The sequence below is a fragment of the Pocillopora verrucosa genome, chromosome 7 (assembly GCF_036669915.1).
Source record: "Pocillopora verrucosa isolate sample1 chromosome 7, ASM3666991v2, whole genome shotgun sequence".
In the NCBI taxonomy this organism is placed as follows: Eukaryota; Metazoa; Cnidaria; class Anthozoa; order Scleractinia; family Pocilloporidae; genus Pocillopora; species Pocillopora verrucosa.
The window spans coordinates 5,000,171-5,019,943 of record NC_089318.1 but is presented as its reverse complement, the minus strand read 5'-3'; the positions used below and the strand labels follow the sequence as shown (position 1 = coordinate 5,019,943).

Sequence of the window (19,773 nt, the reverse complement as noted above, 5' to 3'; positions counted from 1 at the left end):
ATAGGAGACTGGTTTCTTGTTTCAGTCAAGTTTTTATTGTGCGTTTGACCGGATCAAAAGCTTTCACCTTACGGGAGGTGAAATACAATGTGCACATGTAAGCTTGTTGTCGCGGTAGTCTGTGCACGGTATGAAAATGAAAGATCTAGGTCAAGTGTTAAAACGAGTTGGACGAGGGAGAGACGTGATGATGCTCGCCATATGAGCACTGGAATGCGGAAATTTCACTCAAAAAACGTTTACATGAAAAAATTTACCCCAGATCCTTCTAGAGAACTTAACCTCAACTGAATTTTTGTCAAGCGGACAGTGGGTGTCTCTTTCAACCTTTCTAATCGCGAGATATGCACCTTAGTTCCACATTACGAAAAAAATTGATAAACAACAACTGTAACATTTTTTTTTCGACTTTGTGCGCTAAAATAGTTGCCAGCTGCGGTAATAACCGTACGTGAAAAAAAGTTTTGAGGGACAATTTCGAGTAGTCGCTTACCTAAGAAGTTTGTTTGAGCGTCAGAGTTCATTCTTTCACCAGCTTTTCCAAGAATTGGTTGCGCAAGAATCTTGAATTAAAGTTGCTAGGTGCCTTCGGCCCAAACAATAAATATTATCCTTGTCATAGTTTCGCTTGGATGCATTTTCTATTGTAGCAACTAAAGTATCGTCGAAGCGCCATTGCTCTCCAAGTAGATTCACCGCTTTGTTGCCACATGGATTAGAACACTAACCTCGTTTATCATCTTTCATATCAATTTTTTGTTCTTAATTTCGAATTTTTCAATCAGTTTCAATTTCCTGCCCTTACTGTACGGATTTAACTGACAGGCTCTCCGCCAATAAAAATAAAGCATGTATGTATTTGCTGCCTCATCCAGCGTAAACAAATAAGGCATTGATGTTCGCCCCCCTTATTGTGTGTATTAAAGTAATTCGCGCCCACGAAAAAACACTTCAGCTTACATAAACAAAACGAAGGAGACATGTAATAGTTAATGTAATGGATGTTGCAATTGATCGAATGCCATTTCAAACAGCTAAGGACATGTCCTTTGAAGGGAAACATGGTGCAGTGGTCAAGTTGAGCAACACTCGAGTGAATATCTCAATGACTTCTAACAATAATGCGAACAATTTTGTTTACTTTAATTTGATTAGGAAACTGATCGATTCCAATAATCATAAAATGTAAACAAAATCAGACAAAAGACGTCACTTGTTAGATTAGACACCGTCGATCAGAGCACAAAGTCTATAAGGAAATTAGTTCACAGTAAAAATTCCATTTCGCAACGAGAAAGGTTCGAACACTTCTATAGTGCGAAGCAAGCTTGAAAAAATTCAGGCAAAGCAGGAGGAACAAAAAACGTGAGTACAATCATTTTACAGCCTTATTTTAAATTGAATTCTTAGTGATTGTGCAAAAAATTTATATCTCGTTTTCATAGAAGAATTGTAGAGTAAGCAAATAGTTCCATAAACCATTGTTATGATTCCACCGCCGGCAGAGAGTATCAATTCAAACGTTTGAAAAAGTAAGAGATTGTTTCATACGCGTACTGAAAGAGAAGACGTAATCTAAAACGGCTTCTGATAACCTAATGATGGTACAAAGCGCGGTTGTTATACATTTGTGCTTCACCTATGGCGATTAGTTTCGAGTGGTCCCCATAATCGACCTCGTCAGTCTTAATCAAGTTCGCCAGAAAATGATGATGAAATTTCGAGCCCAATGAAAGAAAATTTCATTTCCAAACGATAGCGGGAAAGCACTCTCTAATACAGCGGAACTTTGATCTTTTAATGATAAGTCACACGGGGGTGTGACTCGGGTTTAATGACATTTCTCGTGAGTTCTTTAAATAGAAAAAAAACCATAGAGTTTGAGGGGTGAACCATAAGATACACGGGTGTTAAAAGGTGGGCGTTTGTTTGATTTTGGCATCACTGCACTTTCGAAAGCGATGTGAACGACGAATTGACAGTAAAAACGTACTTACTCACGAGGCGATTTCAGTAACAGCTTGAGGAAGTAAGTTTTTCCTTTCTCAAGGGAATAGGATTGTATCAACGTCAAAAAGCTTCCTGACTGACGGAACCTTGGGGCGATTACAAAAAACATAGTAAATTTCGAAAGCATAAGGGCGACAGAGAATTTCCAATTACTGTTAGCCTTGATATCAAACAGAATGAAGTCGAGTAGATTCCATTTCGCACCGACACTTTCATGTGATAATTATATCTTTAAGCTGGTATTTAACCACAGAGAACAAGTGTAACATTGTTTGAATAGGTAAAGTACGCGAGTCGATATTAAGCCGATGTTAATAACTAATTCTTTTGTTGTAGCGATGGGGTATGCTTAGAATCTTCATTTGATAAGTTTTTAAGATTCCTGTGAAAATCGATTTAACAGTGGAAAACAAGATATTACGTCAGCTAGTTGGAGTTAAAAATGATCAGAGCGGAAAGGAGTGTCTCCTTCTTCAATGCTATGGCGCACCTTGGTTTCGCTTGTTTCGGTAGCCCCCATTTTTCTTAATCCTTTACAGTTACGCCCACGGCCCAGAAGTTAAAAAAAAAATTAAATGCTAAAAAGTACCACATAAGGAGTAACCCTCAAAAACTTGCACTACTTTTACCAACTGCGTGCCTTATCTCTATTTTTTATAATATTGTGTCTCCGTATATGCAAACATTTCTCCACGAATTTCGCAGGTGGAATTGGGATAAGCCCGGCAAACCTTAGCAAAGCAGAACCACCAACAAAATGCGTTACCAAATCAATGAAACGTAATGGCAGAATAGGGATAGTCTGTTTAACGAAGTTTTTCACCTTGAGTAAAATGCTTAATTATATGTGGTTTTTACCGCCAAAGGACCTGAGGATTCTTTTCAAAAGACAAATGAGATCTCGGTCGCTTTACGCTGTGATCATTACGTGATAATGGAACAGGTAACCAGCGGATGTACAGAGCCTTAAACAAACACTGCTTGCAAGATTTCATTTGTCGCATTCAAGTGTGTTCATTAAGTCAATCTACGAAGGAATGATCATGATCTTTTTAATCCACCTTTTCATTTGAATATTTCAATTTGAGAACTTCACTAATGGTCTTAGAACGCCCAGTCTTTTAAAGGGCGGATAACGCTATCCAGCGGGTAAATCGCTATCCAGCCGGCAGGTGTCAGCACAACCTACTGTGCTTTCCACCTGATACCAACTAAGCGGGTATAGCTGTGCACCCTTCGAACATCCGCGACAAGGACTAAACAGTCCTCCTAGGCCGGGTAGAGAATTCTAAAGGGCTCCGTCGAAGAAGAGTTTGTCCTTCTGTGTTTTGTGAAGGAATTTTGTACAGTATATTGTAAATTCTCTACTGATGTTCACGCATTGATCAGTTTAGGCAAATATGTAAAGAGTTTTAAGGGAAAGTTGAAAGAAATTTCCGGTGGTCTAAATGATACAACTGAGCGCAATTTAATGATTTATAGTAAGCATCGCTGCAAGTTCAATGTGACGATGGAAATTTCAGATTCTTTCTCCTACGAAAAAAGAGAACTAAAAAAAATTGAATTCTAGCATAAGTTACTCCCAGTCAGGGAGTGCTCCACCTTCATTCTTCGGCACATTTTACTCAAAGAAAGGGCTTTTCTTGGCACGTGGTGAAGTGATCTTCTATAGAAACGAACAGAGATGATATTACACTGCCTCCACCGTCCCGAACAGCTATGCGTAAACAACTTGTGTCTTTACCTTGATTTTGATAGGAGTGGATATCCAAGAGACCTAGATCAGCGGACATATTCACAGTGAAGCATGAAGACTCTAATTTTTTTGGCGGTTTTTGCAATTGTCTTCCAGCTTGGTAAGGCTCAAGTCTTTTTTCGTATTTACAGATGGTAGAATAGATTCATAATAAACTTGAAAGATTTTTCATACTTCTTGAAGCGAAGCCGGATGAAATTCCAGTTCATTCTACAACTCAGTTCACCCTCACCAGTTCCTAACCCCAGTTCAACAAAACATCAATTCCTATCTGACGGGTCGCATACACTTCTTTGGAAAAGAAGTGTATCATAAATTCTATCCTCACTGCCATTTAAAAATCCTGTCGTGGCTCACTTCCTTAGTCCTTGTCCTTTTCCTTGCCATTGTGATTGCCATTTTTTCTTGCAATTTCCATTGGCATTACCATTGCTACTGTCATTGTCAGCGTCATAACCATTGTCATTGTCATTGCCATTGCCATTGCCATTGCTACTGTCATTGTCATCGTCATTGCTATTGTCACTGTCATTTCCATTATCATTGCCATTGCCATTGCCATTGCCATTGCCACTGTCATTGTCATTGTCATTGCCATTACCATTGCCATTGCCATTGCCACTGTCATTGTCATTGTCAATGCCATTACCATTGCCATTGCCATTGCCATTGCCATTGCCACTGTCATTGTCATTGTCATTGTCATTGCCATTACCATTGCCATTGCCATTGCCATTGCCATTGCCATTGCCATTGCCATTGCCATTGCCATTGCCATTGCCATTGCCATTGCCATTGCCATTGCCATTGCCACTGTCATTGTCATTGTCATTGTCATTGCCATTACCATTGCCATTGCCATTGCCATTGCCATTGCCATTGCCATTGCCAGTGTCATTGTCATTGTCTATTTTCATGCATATTTTACTGTATTCTATCGCAGGCATAAGTCATATGTATGGCGAACCAAAAGGTAAAGTTACCTGCAACAACAATCATACGGTCGATATCAAAATCACTAACTTAGATGATCTTAACGGGTGGACGGCAGATGAATGGCAATTAAAGAGCAAGAACGAGTGCAAGCCAGTATTTGGTAACAGGACAGTAACCTACAGTGCCCTGAAACTGCCTGATTGTGCTTGGTCATCAGAACAACCGGCTAACGGCAGTATCAAATATGTCTTGAAAATCAATCCAACCAAGAAAAACTCCAGCACCGGGCAGCTTCGTGTCTATGACCACCTTTACTATGTATGGTGTTCGTATGTCAATCAAAACGTATCCACAGCCAGTTTTGTACCAATCAAGAACCGGGAAGACAACGATTCAAGTAAGTAAAAATGATAAAACGATTCGTCGGCCTTATCTTTGAAATCGCTAATGAACGCTATGTTTGACTCTATTTCAATTTAAGAAGGCTCTGAAGGGGTGATGTGAAAACTTGGACTATTTTTTAAGGGGAAAATATGGGACTTATGAATGTGGTTTTCTTGTCTCTCCTAGGCACTGCGTTTTTCAACTTTAATCTTCAAGCGTTCAACTATCCCAATCATACTGGAAGAGTTTCCATCGAAGTTCCGCTGAAAAAAAAGTTGTACTTCCGGGCTTCGGTTGAGACCTCAAGCCATGCACCCAATCTTGACCTTTTTCTTGTTAACTGTTATTCATCAAAGAACAGTGATCCGACTTCAACGGATGGGCGAGTTACTCTGATAGAAGAAGGGTAGGTGGTCTCATGTGGTGGCTAGAGAAAAATAATCCTCCTAAATCTAAGATATTCCGAGATACCTCAGATAGAGATACCCCAAGCTACTGAGGGCTGGGAAAATCCAGAGAAATTCATTGAGGGAGAAATGTTCAGCGTCGGCAGCATCCTTGTTCCCAAAAACCCATGGCGAAACGAAGATGACAAACTGCTAACTACATAAATTCCTGTGAATCACAAATAGGAGCGGATAGTGGTAATAAAATTTCCGGCGTTATCTGTTTTGTTAATCATGGATGTCGTTTATAACTAACCAAGGTAACATCTTTAAATTTTACACAACGGATTCTTTATTCTACCACCCATGAAATGAAGCCATTGTCTGCAGGTCATTCAGCTTAAGAGCAGTGGGACTAGGGGCGATTTGGCAAAGTAACGAAGTGATCTCTCTGCCATGTCGATCGGATTTTACTAAAAGACTTTAAATGGCGCGATGTTGTTCAAGATTTAGATATTATTTTGACACTAGAGGTTAATGATTTGTATTGATCTCCTTTTTTCAAACAGTTGTGGCAACAAAGATACCAGTAAAGACCTCGAAGACACTTTGTCCTACTCTTGCGCAAATGACAGTACCAAAGAAAAGTTCTCCATTCAGGCCTTTAGGTACTATGGAGCTAAGGCAGGTGACGCAGTTTACTTCCACTGTGTTCTGAGGGTTTGTCTGGCAGACAAGACCCCTTCAGCGTGCGAGTGCCCTTCCAGCAGTCAGTGTCCTAGTTCCAGGAAAAAGAGGTCAACAGTGGATGAAACGAAAGTGTATCGCGTGTCTACCGGGCCTTTTATTTTGGAGAACGACGAGGAAGAGAAAGAAAGTAAGAGGCATTCATTTTTTGTGATCGTTAATTGATTGGTTGTAAAGCTACACGTAGAATGCATTGAGATCCCTTTTAAGGGGCAAGGTCACGTCGATCCCAAATCCTACTTGAATTATGCTCTACCACCTGGGCTATCGAGGACTATTCGGCAAGTCTTTCTTTTTTCGTGGGTTTATATACGACGGGCGTCCAGAAAACTGTTAGGAGCAGCAATGTCGAAAGCATCCCAGTTGAAAACTTTTTCTTTTCAAGCTCGGTTGTTGAAAAGAAAAAGAACGAAAGAAAAAACAAACGGGAAGTTTTTATTCAGCAGAGGTTACTCTGCAATTAGATATTAAAATTCCAGAGCCACCGTTGTCTCAAAGGCCAATCAGGGCGAAGGAAAATATATGTTACAAGCCAATCAAACTGAGTCAAAGTAAAAACAAGCAAGTTGACGAAAAGGGAACAAAATGCAAGTGGACTTGTCGTAGTTGGTTCTAGTTTTGAATCCGAAAGGCACGAGTCTTTTAAAGCAATCACAGAGCAAAGTCAGAAGCAAAACTAACATAATCCTGAATGACTTTCGACATTTAAATGTAAAATGCTCTAATGCCGTTTATTTGATTTCTCTTCTCAGCGGGATCAGGTAAAGAAAATGAGTCCGAGTCCCTCTCAAACGGTACAGTGATTACAGTAGCGATCAGCGGTGTTCTCGCCGTAGCAATTATCTGTCTCACGGCTTACCTGATACTGCGCAGCCGCAACAAGCGCAGCCAACGTGGCGACATCCACGTTGCTACATAAGCAGGCGAACTGTAGCAACTTGCCATTAGCAAAAAGCAGCATGTGTATCTTAAGTATAGATTAGTTGTTTCTTTCATACATTTTCAACTCAAATTCCATGCAGTTTGTCTTCGTGAATCTGAAATTGAGTCAAGATTTTAGAAATGGTCAATAAAGTGATCAGAGAAGAAGAAAACCATGTTAACTTCAGTCAGGCTAGAAACTTCAATTTTGCCGGCCAGACCTGTTTGGGACAAAAGATGAAAATTAGGGGAATTGCAAGTGATTATGTAATTTTTTACTTTTTTTTCTTTTTTTATGCTAAATCGAGTTCTGAACAGAAACTGACGCGTCAGTTTTTGTTTTTGTACAAAAAACACAAAACTTTTGCACAAAACCTTTTTAGGATACCCACATGTTGTTACATCATAATATGCTGTTTTGTTATACCATCTTTTTATAATCGAAATAAAAACTAAATTTAAAAAAGTGGCAAATTTGTGTTTGTTCCTATTCATTGGAAAACGCTTGGTACAAGAGTACTGCACAATCAGAATGGAACTTGCTACTATTTAAGTTTGAGTAGCGATATTATGTCTCAAGGTCTGGTTCATAGCATCTTTTTCTTTTAATTCTAACAGGATCCGATCCGACGATAAAATTACGATAAAAAGTTGCTTTGATCAAATTTTCTATCCTTGAAAGAAAATTTTATTAACACGGAAGTAGTCGCATTATGTTTAGCAGTTTCCAGAAGTCGATTAGCAAGTTTTGTAAATGTAACGTGACACTTATTTGTAAAGGGAATGAGTCCTTTTCTACAACGGACGTCAAAGAGAGAGAATAAAACGTTCTGTGTGGAGGTTTTCCACACAATTTAAAGAGAGAGAATAAAACGCAAAAGAGAGATATTAAAAGGAAAAGGACGGGCAAAACGGGTTGGAAAAACCAAGGAAAGGTGAACTCAAGGGGGGATCCTATCCTGAGGACGTAAAATAAGTTCACCTCTCCATTTTGTCTCTGGTAAAACGCTCCTCCAAGTATTTAAAGGGACGTTAATAGAGAAGAGGAAGGATAAACTATCACAACCTTCCCCCTCTTCACCCTCCCCCCCCCCCCTCCAGTGAAGGGGCGTTAATGGAGAGGGGAATGATAAACCGTCACAACCTTCCCCTCTTTCCCCCCTCTCTCCACCTTCCCCAACCCCTCCCCCTCCCCCTCCCCCTAAATACAAAATCAGAGGTAACTGAATTTTACTATATACTCGCAAACTAGAAGAATTGAAGTAAGTTTAGATGAACGGATTCCTTCATAGCTTGAACCAAGTCGTGATTGACCGTTTTGATTTGCAGTAAATGAATGAAGTCAATTACCATATCTAAAAACTGACGTAAAGTGTCGTCAGAGTCATAAGCTAAACACATGTCTTTAGCGTATAAACACATGTCCGCCATTTTCTAGCTGTGTAGCCGAACCTTCACGTGATAAGCGCGGTTACGCTCCCAGAATTTCCTTATCTTTTTCCTTTCATCATGGCTTCCGAACGAAGTGACGAAGCGGTCTGTGAACAAAACGGGCAACAAAGTAATAGCCAGGTTCAAAATGGAACGGCGGGGAACAACGACCAACAAAACAATCAGCCTCAACAGCAACAGCAGCAACCACAACAAGAACAAGGCTCTATGTGGAAGAGTCTTCTAATTCGAATGTTCATCTTTTGGCTCATTTCAAATTTGTTTCGTGGTCGACAGCAACAGGGCACAAACACGAACGTGATCGCCTCTACAAACCTGTTTAAAACGGATCAGAAAATAGTGAGTTAATCTTGTCAAATAACTGTCAACTTAGATTGATCAATGGTAATCAAAAGCTGTTTTTTTCAAACAAATTTGACGAGATTTTTAGAGGAGTCGATGTCGCTCGCGTGCATGCATGAAGCCGGTTGGCACATGATCGGGCATAAATTTTTTTTGTGTGTAAGAATTAAGTGATGTACCTTTTCTTTCAGTATTTCCGGGCGGAGATCTTAGAAAAATTAAAATTATATTCCCATTAATTTAGAATTGTTTGATTACGATTCAAAGTTTCATCCGGTGAGGACTGCCTTGATATGTACAAGTGAGGTTCGATTCCTAAGAGGGTGGTTTTAACGAGTGTGGTATCTTCGGGAGTGTTTCTAAATTTTCAACTTAGGCCTTAAATGTAGTTATTTCTATTTTTTAGAACGTTTCAAACGAAGTTAGAAGAAGCTTGAAGACCTTAAAAATAACAAATTTAAAATAATTAATCTAATTTCAATCAGCGTTTTTCGTTTACAAAATTAACAATGACTTAAGAGTGACCAGCTTCTAATTTCTCCTTACAGTAATACTGCAGAATCATTCATTGAGATCATGAGAATAAAGGAAATGATCGCTGAAGAGATATGCTTTGGTTGTTAAACAAATTCTCCTTGTGGGTTTCAAAGGAAATTTATAGATTGGAGTATGAAGAATATTAATGCTGATGTTAGGGCATAAAGTGGTCTTTTTGTTACTGGTTTTTTAATCCCTGTGTTATTATTGATACCTAATTTTTTAATGTTTCAATCTTTGCAGGAACTGTGGGTTTATTTGGCAGAAGAGCAACATTTTACTGATTTCAACAACAGTGAGAAACTTGTTTGGCATGAAAGAGGTCTTAAGTTTGGGAATTGGACAGATGGACCTCAAATGGATGGTTCTCGTCTGTTCAGCACCAATATCCAAGCATCAGAGGTATAAAACCCACTAGGCCAGGACACCCTAAGTGCGCCCTCTGCCACTTTTCCCCTACCTTGATGCATTTTGTCTCATTAAGTGTAACAAGTTCAACTTGGCTGTCACTAGTGTTTCCCAAAATGATTTGACTTGTTTCCTTACAAAAGAATGAATTTCTCTACTTATTTTGAAATTTAAAACTTGTGAGCACTGCGAAGAGTATTTTCCTGTGACAATATGAATAGTAGCTTTGGAGATAAACTTATCAACACAGGGGTAACTTGTTATATCAAATGAGACAAACTTGTAATGATGGGGTAGATTTTACATTGTGGCAAATCCTCCTTTGTCTTTGGGACGATCAATTTGTGTGCTCTGTTATCAAAACAAGTTGCTGCAAATCAGTCTATCCCTTTGAACATTCCACAAATACAAGCTACAATCAGCATCAAAATAAGTTAACACAATATGTTTAATCAGTTCTTTGTTTTATGAGGAGAGTAACACTACTGTTTGCTTTATACTCTAAACTAATGACAAGATCCCCCCTCCCATTTCCCATTCCATGTTGCCTGTTGGTAGCTAAAAGATCATGGAACCATGATACCACATTGTTTTTTGGGGAAATTGGGGTGAATAGGTAAACTTGGCAAGGACAAAAGAACAAAAAAAGATGCACTGACTGTAGTCTGAACCGATGCATTGTATAACTGGACCAAAAGTCTGTTGCAGGAAAGAGTTTCACTGAAAAAAAATCTACATGTCACATCAAGCAAATTTTCACTACAACTTGGTACCTGATTTGTGTTTAGGTGCATGGTACAGTGAAGTCACTTGACTATTTTTTTTTTTTTTTTTTTTTGGGGGGGGGATGAGATACATTGCTCTTTCAACCTTTTAACCCCCTATGGTGACTAGCATCTGAATTCTCCTTACAATATCACTCCTGAATCAAACATCTAGGTCATGAGAATAAAGGAAATGATCACTAACCATAGAAGGTCTTGATTGTGAAACAAATTCTCCTTTTCAGCACCTAAGGAAATACATAGAGAACAGTTTGGAGAATATGCATACTGATGTTAGGGTATGAAGAGTCAATGGGTGCAGTAATTGAACTTTTGTAATTCTTTCAACAGAGAACGCAGAACAATGGATCTCTTTACATTCATGTTTATGTAACAAAGACTGGCAGGTCACCTGACCCTATGCATCCAAAATTCAACAAGCTCGCTGTTGTAAATAGAAGTTTGTGTAAGTATTAATGACTCTAAGAAAAAAATCACTGCAGAAGGCAGATTCTGGAATTTTGATTTCAGGAGGATCCAGACTTAAATCCAGAAAACACCAAATTTTGTTTTGTTATTATACTAGAACCTAGACAAGCAAACTAAGGAATATTTAAAGTTAAATAAATTTAAATACAAATTAGCCTGTAAAAAAGTAAACACGTTGATTGGGGGAGGTTTGCCTCAACCCTTGCCCCCCCAGATCTGAATCCATCATTGCATGGGTATCAGAAGTGTCTTGTGTCAGGGGTCTTGTTCATATTGAAATACAACTTAAGAGGCAGACTTAACTTTAAATGGAAGCCTGAGTTATAAAGCAATTGGCTTTTAACAATACATTGGCTGTCGCAAACTGTAACTGTTTTTGATAGTATCAGTGCTACATCACACTCTTCCCTTGCCAACCAATGGCCTCATTGCTTTGCATGCATGAAGGTGTGTAACACAGCATTCAGAGCCACTAAATTTCCCACAATTTTCTCATGGAATATGCACTCAGTTCCCTTTCCCTCCTGAGCCTTTGTTCTTAGCATTGTAAGCCCCTAACTTGCTGGACCTAACCACATTCTCCTTACATGACTGTGAACTCTCATTTTTTTCTTCTATTTCAGTATTGACTGTTTATAGAAAAAAGCGAGTTCATAAGACAGTAAACTTGTTAACTGGCGTGGCTGATGCTAATCCTGACATTGTGGTAAGCTGAGTATGTTTTAGCCAAAACATGGTTGTCATTAGAAGTTGGTAGGAGGCAGAAACCCACTGATTGTACAACTATTTTGTGAATTCTGATCAGAGACAGACAGAAATGTATCTTTGAACTGATTCTAATATCAATGTCTGGTTACCCAGGTTACTCAAAAATTTCTCAGAATGTTGGAAATCATGTCTGAGAGAGTTTCAAATTTCTAATTTTTTGTGGGGTAACATTCCCCCAAACCCCTTTATGCTCCCTGCTCAGTTCAATTCATATTTTACCACAATTGGCAGTAATGTTGTAATCTGATTGGCTAATTTGTCATCATCAATAAGAGTACAGACAAACCTGCTTGCATTAACATGTCACACAATGGTCAGGCCATGGAAGAATTGTTTTATTTAATGTCAATATTGTGATAAAAAAACAAATTGACAGTGGTTTAGCATGGTCTTTATTCTTATCAATGGCAATATTGGTCAGCACAGTGGTCAAAATTTGTTGCCGACTCACTCAGCTGTGCCCTGTGAGTCCACAACGTTTCAACCACAGAGGTGACAAATATCTTTGTCAATAAGAGTACAGACCTTGCTAAACCACTGTTGATTTGTTAAATATATTACATTTTCTAATGACAACCCTGAAAAATAAGGTAGCCATTATGTTTCAGTGTATTCTTGGCTCAGTTTATGAACTCACTTCCAAACCTTCTCACAGCAAGCACCTGACAGTAAGATGCCTGTTGAAATCATTTCATACTGGCACCCAAACCTGACGATCAATCTAATGGATGACCAGACTCCTTGGGTGCAGGGCTCTGTGCCACAGCCAATGGATGAATGTAAGTGTATACATAACAACATAGGGGCCAGTTGTTCAAAGGCTGATTAGCATTCACCCAAGGTTAAATTTTAATTTTATTTTTTTTATTAAGTTTATTCAAAAGCCTTTTTGAGATAATTTTCCCTATTTTTTTAGAGCATATAATAATCAAATTCCAAACAAAAATTAGCATACTATATTTTCTTCTAAGGCTTTCAGTTGTGAAATCAGATTTCGCACTAAAACTGAGTCATCTTAACCTAGCTTTGAACAACCCTGTCCTGAGCCTCTTGATATCCTAAAGTCACAAAATGGTCAGTTGAAGTAACATTCCAGCAACTATAAAAATATCCCAAAGCCTCCGATTACACCACCAATCTTTAAACATGCAATGTGATAGTATGATAACATTGCCAGCTAAATTATCTGACAAGGAGGGAGGAAGAGGCAGATTTTAACGGATAGAAATAATGGAACATTACATCTTGACCCCCAAGAGTGACTAATAACTAATTTCTCTTTACATCACCCTGAATAAAACATGAAATTCACGAGAGTAAAGGAAATAGTCACAAACTGAAAAAGCCTTTGGTTACTGAACTTATTCTCCTTGTCAGCACCTTTGGAAATGTGTAGTGAACAGTACGGCGAATAATTATACATACTGATGTTAGTGTGTAGAAGTTAGTGCAAGGAGAACGGTAAACATAAATGAAAAAAACAAAAACTTCTTCCCAAAAAAAAATGACATCCAAAGGGTTAAGACCTGTAATGCCCTGTATTAAAAAAGAGAGACAGCTTGCAATACAATCGTGCCTGAGTTAAGCGGTCACCCACGGGGAATGACGTAGGGACCGTTTAATATAGGTTCCACAGGGGTAGACTTATACTTAGGGGTATTGTATAAAACGATACACAACACCAATTTATGCCATAATTGACCACTAGTTGTACATAATCTCGCTCAAAAATACTCAGGACTTGGGAGATAAACAAGGAGTTATAGCTGACTGATTCCTCTTTCAGTGATTGTTCAACACTGGTGGAAAACTAGAAAAACAAGCTGTTAGGAATTAGTAATGGGTGACCGCGACTACTTAATAGAGGTGAAAATTACATTGATTAAGGGGAAACACATTCGTGACTTTGACAACTGACCGCTTAATACAGGGGGACCGCTTAATACGGTGCCGTATAATACAGGTTTGACTTTATTTGATAACCTAATTTTCTTCCATTTTCAGTTCTTGCCTTTGAAAACATAACAGGCAAATACTATCCTGTTCTGTATTTAAACAAGTACTGGAATCTGGCCAGTGACTACATGCCAATCAATGAAACCACAAAGTAAGTGTTTTAAATATTTCGTGGAAAGTTTGTGAATTTAAGCATGTTGTGACTATTTCTTGGCAGTCATATCGTATGGAGCAATTTCGATTGAGTGTCCAACGTAATCCGGGATTGCTGTGTTTGTGCTTTACTTCGCTCTATGATTGGTCCAGAAAACTTGCGTCAACCAATTAGATGCGGAACTATTACCAATAATTGCTTGGTCGTCCGCGTTTTCCCGCGCTTTAGGCAGTTTGATTATTTTTATTGCGCGTTCTCATTGGCTCTCTGGGTATTTTCCTTTCTTTTTAATTTTTTTTTTTTCCCGCACGTCTCGAGGACACAACGCCTTGCCCCGGCTAGGACTAGAACCCGGGTTGTCCGACTCGGAGCCCAGTGCACTGACCACTGGCCTACTGGACAAAGCCGTGGCGTTAGCGTACCCGCGGTACAGTTGACCAAGCATGTTAAAAGTAGCACCTTGTACGGTCGTACATCCAAATTTTTTCGGCTTGATGGGTTGCTACTATTTTGTATAATTATGGGGCTACGCTCTGCGAGCTCCGCTATTATTTTGTGGTACCCTGTGAGTTCTGCCAACCCTAACTCTGCAGAGTTTAATGCAAGTTAGCTGTAATAACCTATCACATGGCTCGAAAAATCACAAACATGTATATCAAATACAATAAATCCTTTATGATGGATTTTGCTGTCCAAAGCAACTTACAACAAAGTTAATTTCACGCTCACCTTTTATACAGAGGAAAAAACCTGAGTGTTCGTAGATATGGAGTGTTTAACTCGATGTCTCATGAGTGAGCGCAGCGGACGAGTGAGATATCGAGTGGAATACGAAAGAGAAATTTCCTATCTGCAACTGTGCGCGCGCCATAGTACTACTTTGTTTATTACATAAATCCCGTTTGCCTTTTTTGCGAAAGGAAAGTGATGTGTCAGCAACTGATTGGCGATATCAATCATGTGAGAGGTTATCGTTATTTTACGCGTGTGCAGTTACGGCTTCTCTCAGGGCTGAAAAGCCTTATAAAACACCACAGTTCATGTAGTAAACAATATAGTTATTTTCATGCTCTTGCAAATTGGAAATGTGACGTTGACATGCATAAGTTTTTGGGAATCACTCAAACCGAAAAAAGTAACATGTTTTTTTGTTCCTTCGACAGAACCCTCGAGTTACACTTGACCTACAGTCCCATATCACTGTTCAGATGGCAAATGTACGAGTCTCAAAGAATGAGACAAAAATGGTTTTCAGTTTTAGGAGATGAACCAGAACAGACTGAGGAAGAGCAGGATTCTATTAAGGTGTGGTTTAGGTTGTAAAAAGTGTCTCGTTTATGTAGAACAACTTCACGCAAGTGTCTGAGGATATTCAGAATTGCTCTGGTTTTCGTTTACCTCGCTATGTGATTGTTCCGGAAAACTGACGCCACTTACTCAACCAATCAGTTTTAAGACTTGTTGCCCTTAAAGGAGTTTCCTTGTGTGTAATTTGCGTTTTCATTGGCTGGAACATATTTTACTTTGTTCTGATTGGCTGTTGTGATTACTATCAATTTGTTTTAGTTACGATACTCAATCGAAAAGCGCTCTAGACAATTAGTAATTTTTTTATTATTAATTTTGCGTATTGATTTTGCATATTTAATTTTGCGTATTAATTTTGCATATTTAATTTTGCGTATTAATTTTGCATATTTTATTTTGCAAATTTAATTTTGCAAATTTAATTTTGCAAATTTAATTTTGCATATTTAATTTTGCACATCAATTTTGCATTTGAACACAGAGAGCTTTGGTGGAAACAAACCCATACCTACTTGGCATCACTATGATTGTTACATTGGTTCACACTGTCTTTGAATTTCTGGCTTTTAAGAATGGTGAGCAATTGTTTCCAGTTTTATCCTAAAATGTTGACCATAGCGGAACTAGAACAAACAATCCGTCTTGGAGAATTAGATTTGTTGGTGGGAAAGCCGTTTTTCAAGGTCATCTTTTCAGTGATTACGATCCAGAGCCAGCTGAATTTGAATGCAATCCCAGAGAAAGGACCAGCATGTTTTCCTCTGCTACTCCTCTTTGATAAGCCAACACATATTTGTAGAGAAGATTTTACCACAGCGGAACATAGTTATTAGATTTCTGTAGAATAAATATGGGAGACGTTTTGGCGTAACTGTTCTGTTGATGGCTAGGGTATTGTGTTATCTTACTAGACAAGACAATTAAATCTCAAAGTGCAGGAATTGTGCAGTTTTTAGAGCACTCGGCTTTCTTCTCCTTCCTTTCTCTCCATTTAATCTCTTCTTGATGCTTTCAGACATCCAATTCTGGCGAAGCCGGAAGACTTTAGAAGGCCTGTCTGTGCGTTCCGTGTTCTTCAATGTATTCCAGTCTGTGATTGTTCTCTTGTACGTTATGGACAATGAGACCAACACTGTTGTGATTATCAGCTGTTTTGTGGGACTTTTGATAGAAATTTGGAAAATCAACAAAGCCGTTGACGTTAAGGTAAGTGTTCCAGATTTAAAGGAATGTGCTGATATTGTCACAACGACTGTTCTCAATAAATGCGCTTATTTTCTCTGCCTATTTGCTTAAAGAGGAACACTTAAAGCAAAAAAAAAAAAGTCAGTTTCACCGTACCATCTGGTGATCCGATAGCCTGGGCTTGGTCACTGAGTTGTGTTCCTAGGCAACGAGTAGGAATAGGTACTGGCCGACAGTCGTCTTAATTATATAGAGCTTTTGAGATAGCTAATGGTGCAATTTACAGTTGTGTGCTTGGTTGCCAAGCCTTTGAACAGGAGTGAGGCTAATGGTAACCCTGTTATGATACAAACCTTACTGCTTTTCAAATGTAAATTACTTTGTTATCATGCTAACTAGATACTGGTTTCTATCACATCATGGTCACCTTCAGCCTCACACCAAATCAAAGGCTTGGCAACTAAGTACACAACCGTAAAATGGCCTATTGATTGAAGAGAGTTGTTTGTCTCCTTTGATAACTGATATACTTTGATTTTTAGGTGGATAGAGAAAATCCTTGGTTTGGTGTTATACCAAGAATTCGCTTTGATGACAAAGAAACGTACGTGGAGTCGGAAACAAAACAGTACGACATGGTAAGGGGGCTCTCTCATTTCATTTTTCAGTTGAAACGAGAAGAATAAATGCATACTGGTGAGGTCTTGTTGTTCCCTTGAAAGTTAAATCCATCGTCAGGCTAAAACAGATCAAGGAAGCTTGCTAAGGAAACGGGATAAGCCTCGTCAAACAAACTACTAAAACATACTAAGATGTTGTTCTTTTAAAAAGCCTCCACAGTAATTTGAATGTCTGAACTATTGTGGAGCTGATCTAATAGTTTTGTTTCCCATACTTGCTTCTCAGATGGCGTTCAAGTATTTGTCGTGGGCGCTATTTCCGTTGTTGGTCTGTTACGCAGTATATTCACTGTTATACGTTGAACACAAGGGTTGGTATTCCTGGGTCCTCAGCATGCTTTATGGCTTCCTTCTGACCTTTGGTAAGTGTTTTCCTTTTGGTAAAGAAGCTTGTTCCTGGCGTTTAGTTGGTTTAAAATAGCGCACTAGTAGAACGGCGCGATAACAGCGGCGAAGCAAATTAAGGAGGGAAGCTTGGGTCTGGTCTCGTGACGAATAACCGGCCCAACTTCCCTCCTTTTTTCAACCCGACCCAGACTACCTTTCGTTTTTTCTTGCCGTTGCTTCCATCGTGACTTTTGTCAGAACGCTTTGTTGTAGGAAGTGTACGCTTAGCACAGGCCAAGCAACATAGGTAATGTTCATCACAAATAGGTCACTTCTTTTTTAGACTAAAACCAACATGAACTCATTGGCCTTTGAAAACAAAAAGGAAGTTAAGAAAAGTATTACAAGAAAAAAGTTAGAACTAAGAGATTTTAATGCCTTCAAACATGGCGGATCTTCAAGTGCGCGGGTATACACCAATGATCAAGTTGCAATTGCTGTTAGATCTGTCTGATTGATTATAATAGTGGCGCAAACTTTTTACACCAACAACTCAGCGAAGGAAAGCAAAACCAATGCTTAGCACTTTCCATATTTGATTTTAGACCGTTTTAACTGAGCGTCCTCTTTGTGCAACTTTTGAGACGAGGTTTCTGTTATGAAACAAAAGTTTAATCCTACCTTGTAGACATCATTTAAAAGTTATCAGTTTGAGATTTTTGCCAATAAATTTAACTTTTTAACCTCTAAGAGTGATAAGCATTTAAGTTCTCTCATCAGTGTCACCTTTAAATCAAACATTAAGGTCATGAGAATAAAGGAAATCATCGCGAACTTAAGAGGCTCATGATTATTAGACAAATTCTCCTTCTAAGAACCATAGGAAATGTATAGAGGACGGTATGGAGAACTTGCATACTGATGTTGGGGTGTTAAGTGTTCATTGTGTACCCTTGTTGAATATCTCCTCAGGATTCATTATGATGACTCCGCAGCTGTTTATCAATTATAAGCTAAAATCTGTGGCTCACCTTCCTTGGCGCATGATGACGTACAAGGCTCTGAACACCTTTATCGATGATCTTTTCGCTTTTGTCATCAAAATGCCAACTTTATACCGCTTGGGATGCTTCAGAGATGGTAAGTTATTTTCAAGGTGAACTGAACTAAGAAGACCTTTTTTGTAGCAGTGAAAACTCGAGAAATGTTCTCTGATAAGCATACAATCATGTTAGTCCTATTTATCAAATAAACTGCGGTGTTTTACAAGGATTTCCAGCCTTGAGAAAATCCATAACAGCACCTGTGTAAAATTAAAATAATTTTTTACGCGTGTTTGATATCGCCAATCAGCTGATGACACAGCACTCGCCTTTCGCGCCGCTCCGGCAGGTCGATGAATGAAGAGCAAAATGTTCACCATTCTAAATCTAAGGCCGTCTGTCGAATTTCCTTGTCAGAAAAGGACTATTGTGTTTATATTAGTAAACAAAATATTACATGGTTGCCTACAGATATGTAATCTCTCTTCTTGTGTTGAAAACTCGAAGAGCAATTGCGCACATGTATTTTTCTCGAATTATTAATTGTCAATGAAGTTGAACTCAGCTTTATTTGTTATGTTTCCATCACAGATATTGTTTTCTTCATCTACTTGTACCAGCGATGGATCTATCCCATCGACCCGAAACGTGTTAATGAATTTGGCCTAACTGGTGAACCTGTGGATAACACTGACACAGCAGATCCAAATGAAGCAAAACCTTCTGAAGATGGTGCTGTAACAACTGGTGCTGAAGTCGTGTCGGATAAAAAGAATGATTAATTCCGTGAACTGTATGCAATTTTAAGTAAAATGCGGAATTATTTAAACTTCAAATTCAACCATTTTGCTGTAGAAGCGTTCACCTATTGTATGGAAATATTATTTATGTTCCATTACAGTGTTGACGATTTCCGTGTTCCTCAATGTTTCATGTATTTATCCAATGCAGTGACGTACCAAAACATTTAAACTCTAGCATGATCTTTGAAATTGTTTTGTTGTATGGGATGCAAATAACACTACGCGTCTTGACCCTTTAACGCTTAAGAGTGACTGGCATCTGATTTCTCCCCACCATATCAGCCCTGAATTAAACATACGGTCAAGGAGAATAAAGGAAATGATCACCTACTAAAAAAGCTCTTGATTTTTAAACAAATTCTCCTTGTCAGCAACTTAGGAAACGTGTAGAGAACAGTATGGAGAATATGCGTACTG

The 19,773-nt window shown here is 38.7% G+C and overlaps 2 protein-coding genes across 2 annotated transcripts; both read left to right on the top strand.

Moving 5' to 3' along the window:
- Nucleotides 1-1,229: 1,229 nt before the first annotated feature.
- LOC131773063 (zona pellucida sperm-binding protein 2-like) lies at nt 1,230-7,609 on the top strand. Its single transcript, XM_059089024.2, has 6 exons — nt 1,230-1,365; nt 3,769-3,866; nt 4,710-5,099; nt 5,273-5,492; nt 6,042-6,349; nt 6,972-7,609. The coding sequence occupies exons 2-6, from the start codon at nt 3,818-3,820 to the stop codon at nt 7,136-7,138; spliced, it is 1,134 nt and encodes a 377-aa protein (XP_058945007.2). The 5' UTR covers nt 1,230-1,365; nt 3,769-3,817; the 3' UTR covers nt 7,139-7,609.
- A 1,015-nt stretch (nt 7,610-8,624) lies between these two features.
- Nucleotides 8,625-19,717, top strand: LOC131773045 (putative lipid scramblase CLPTM1). Its single transcript, XM_059089007.2, has 13 exons — nt 8,625-8,931; nt 9,715-9,873; nt 10,995-11,109; nt 11,756-11,838; nt 12,556-12,679; nt 13,905-14,007; nt 15,174-15,315; nt 15,800-15,893; nt 16,334-16,524; nt 17,046-17,141; nt 17,410-17,545; nt 18,483-18,650; nt 19,145-19,717. Exons 1-13 carry the CDS (start codon nt 8,650-8,652, stop codon nt 19,333-19,335), a joined length of 1,884 nt encoding a protein of 627 aa, XP_058944990.2. The 5' UTR covers nt 8,625-8,649; the 3' UTR covers nt 19,336-19,717.
- Nucleotides 19,718-19,773: the final 56 nt, after the last annotated feature.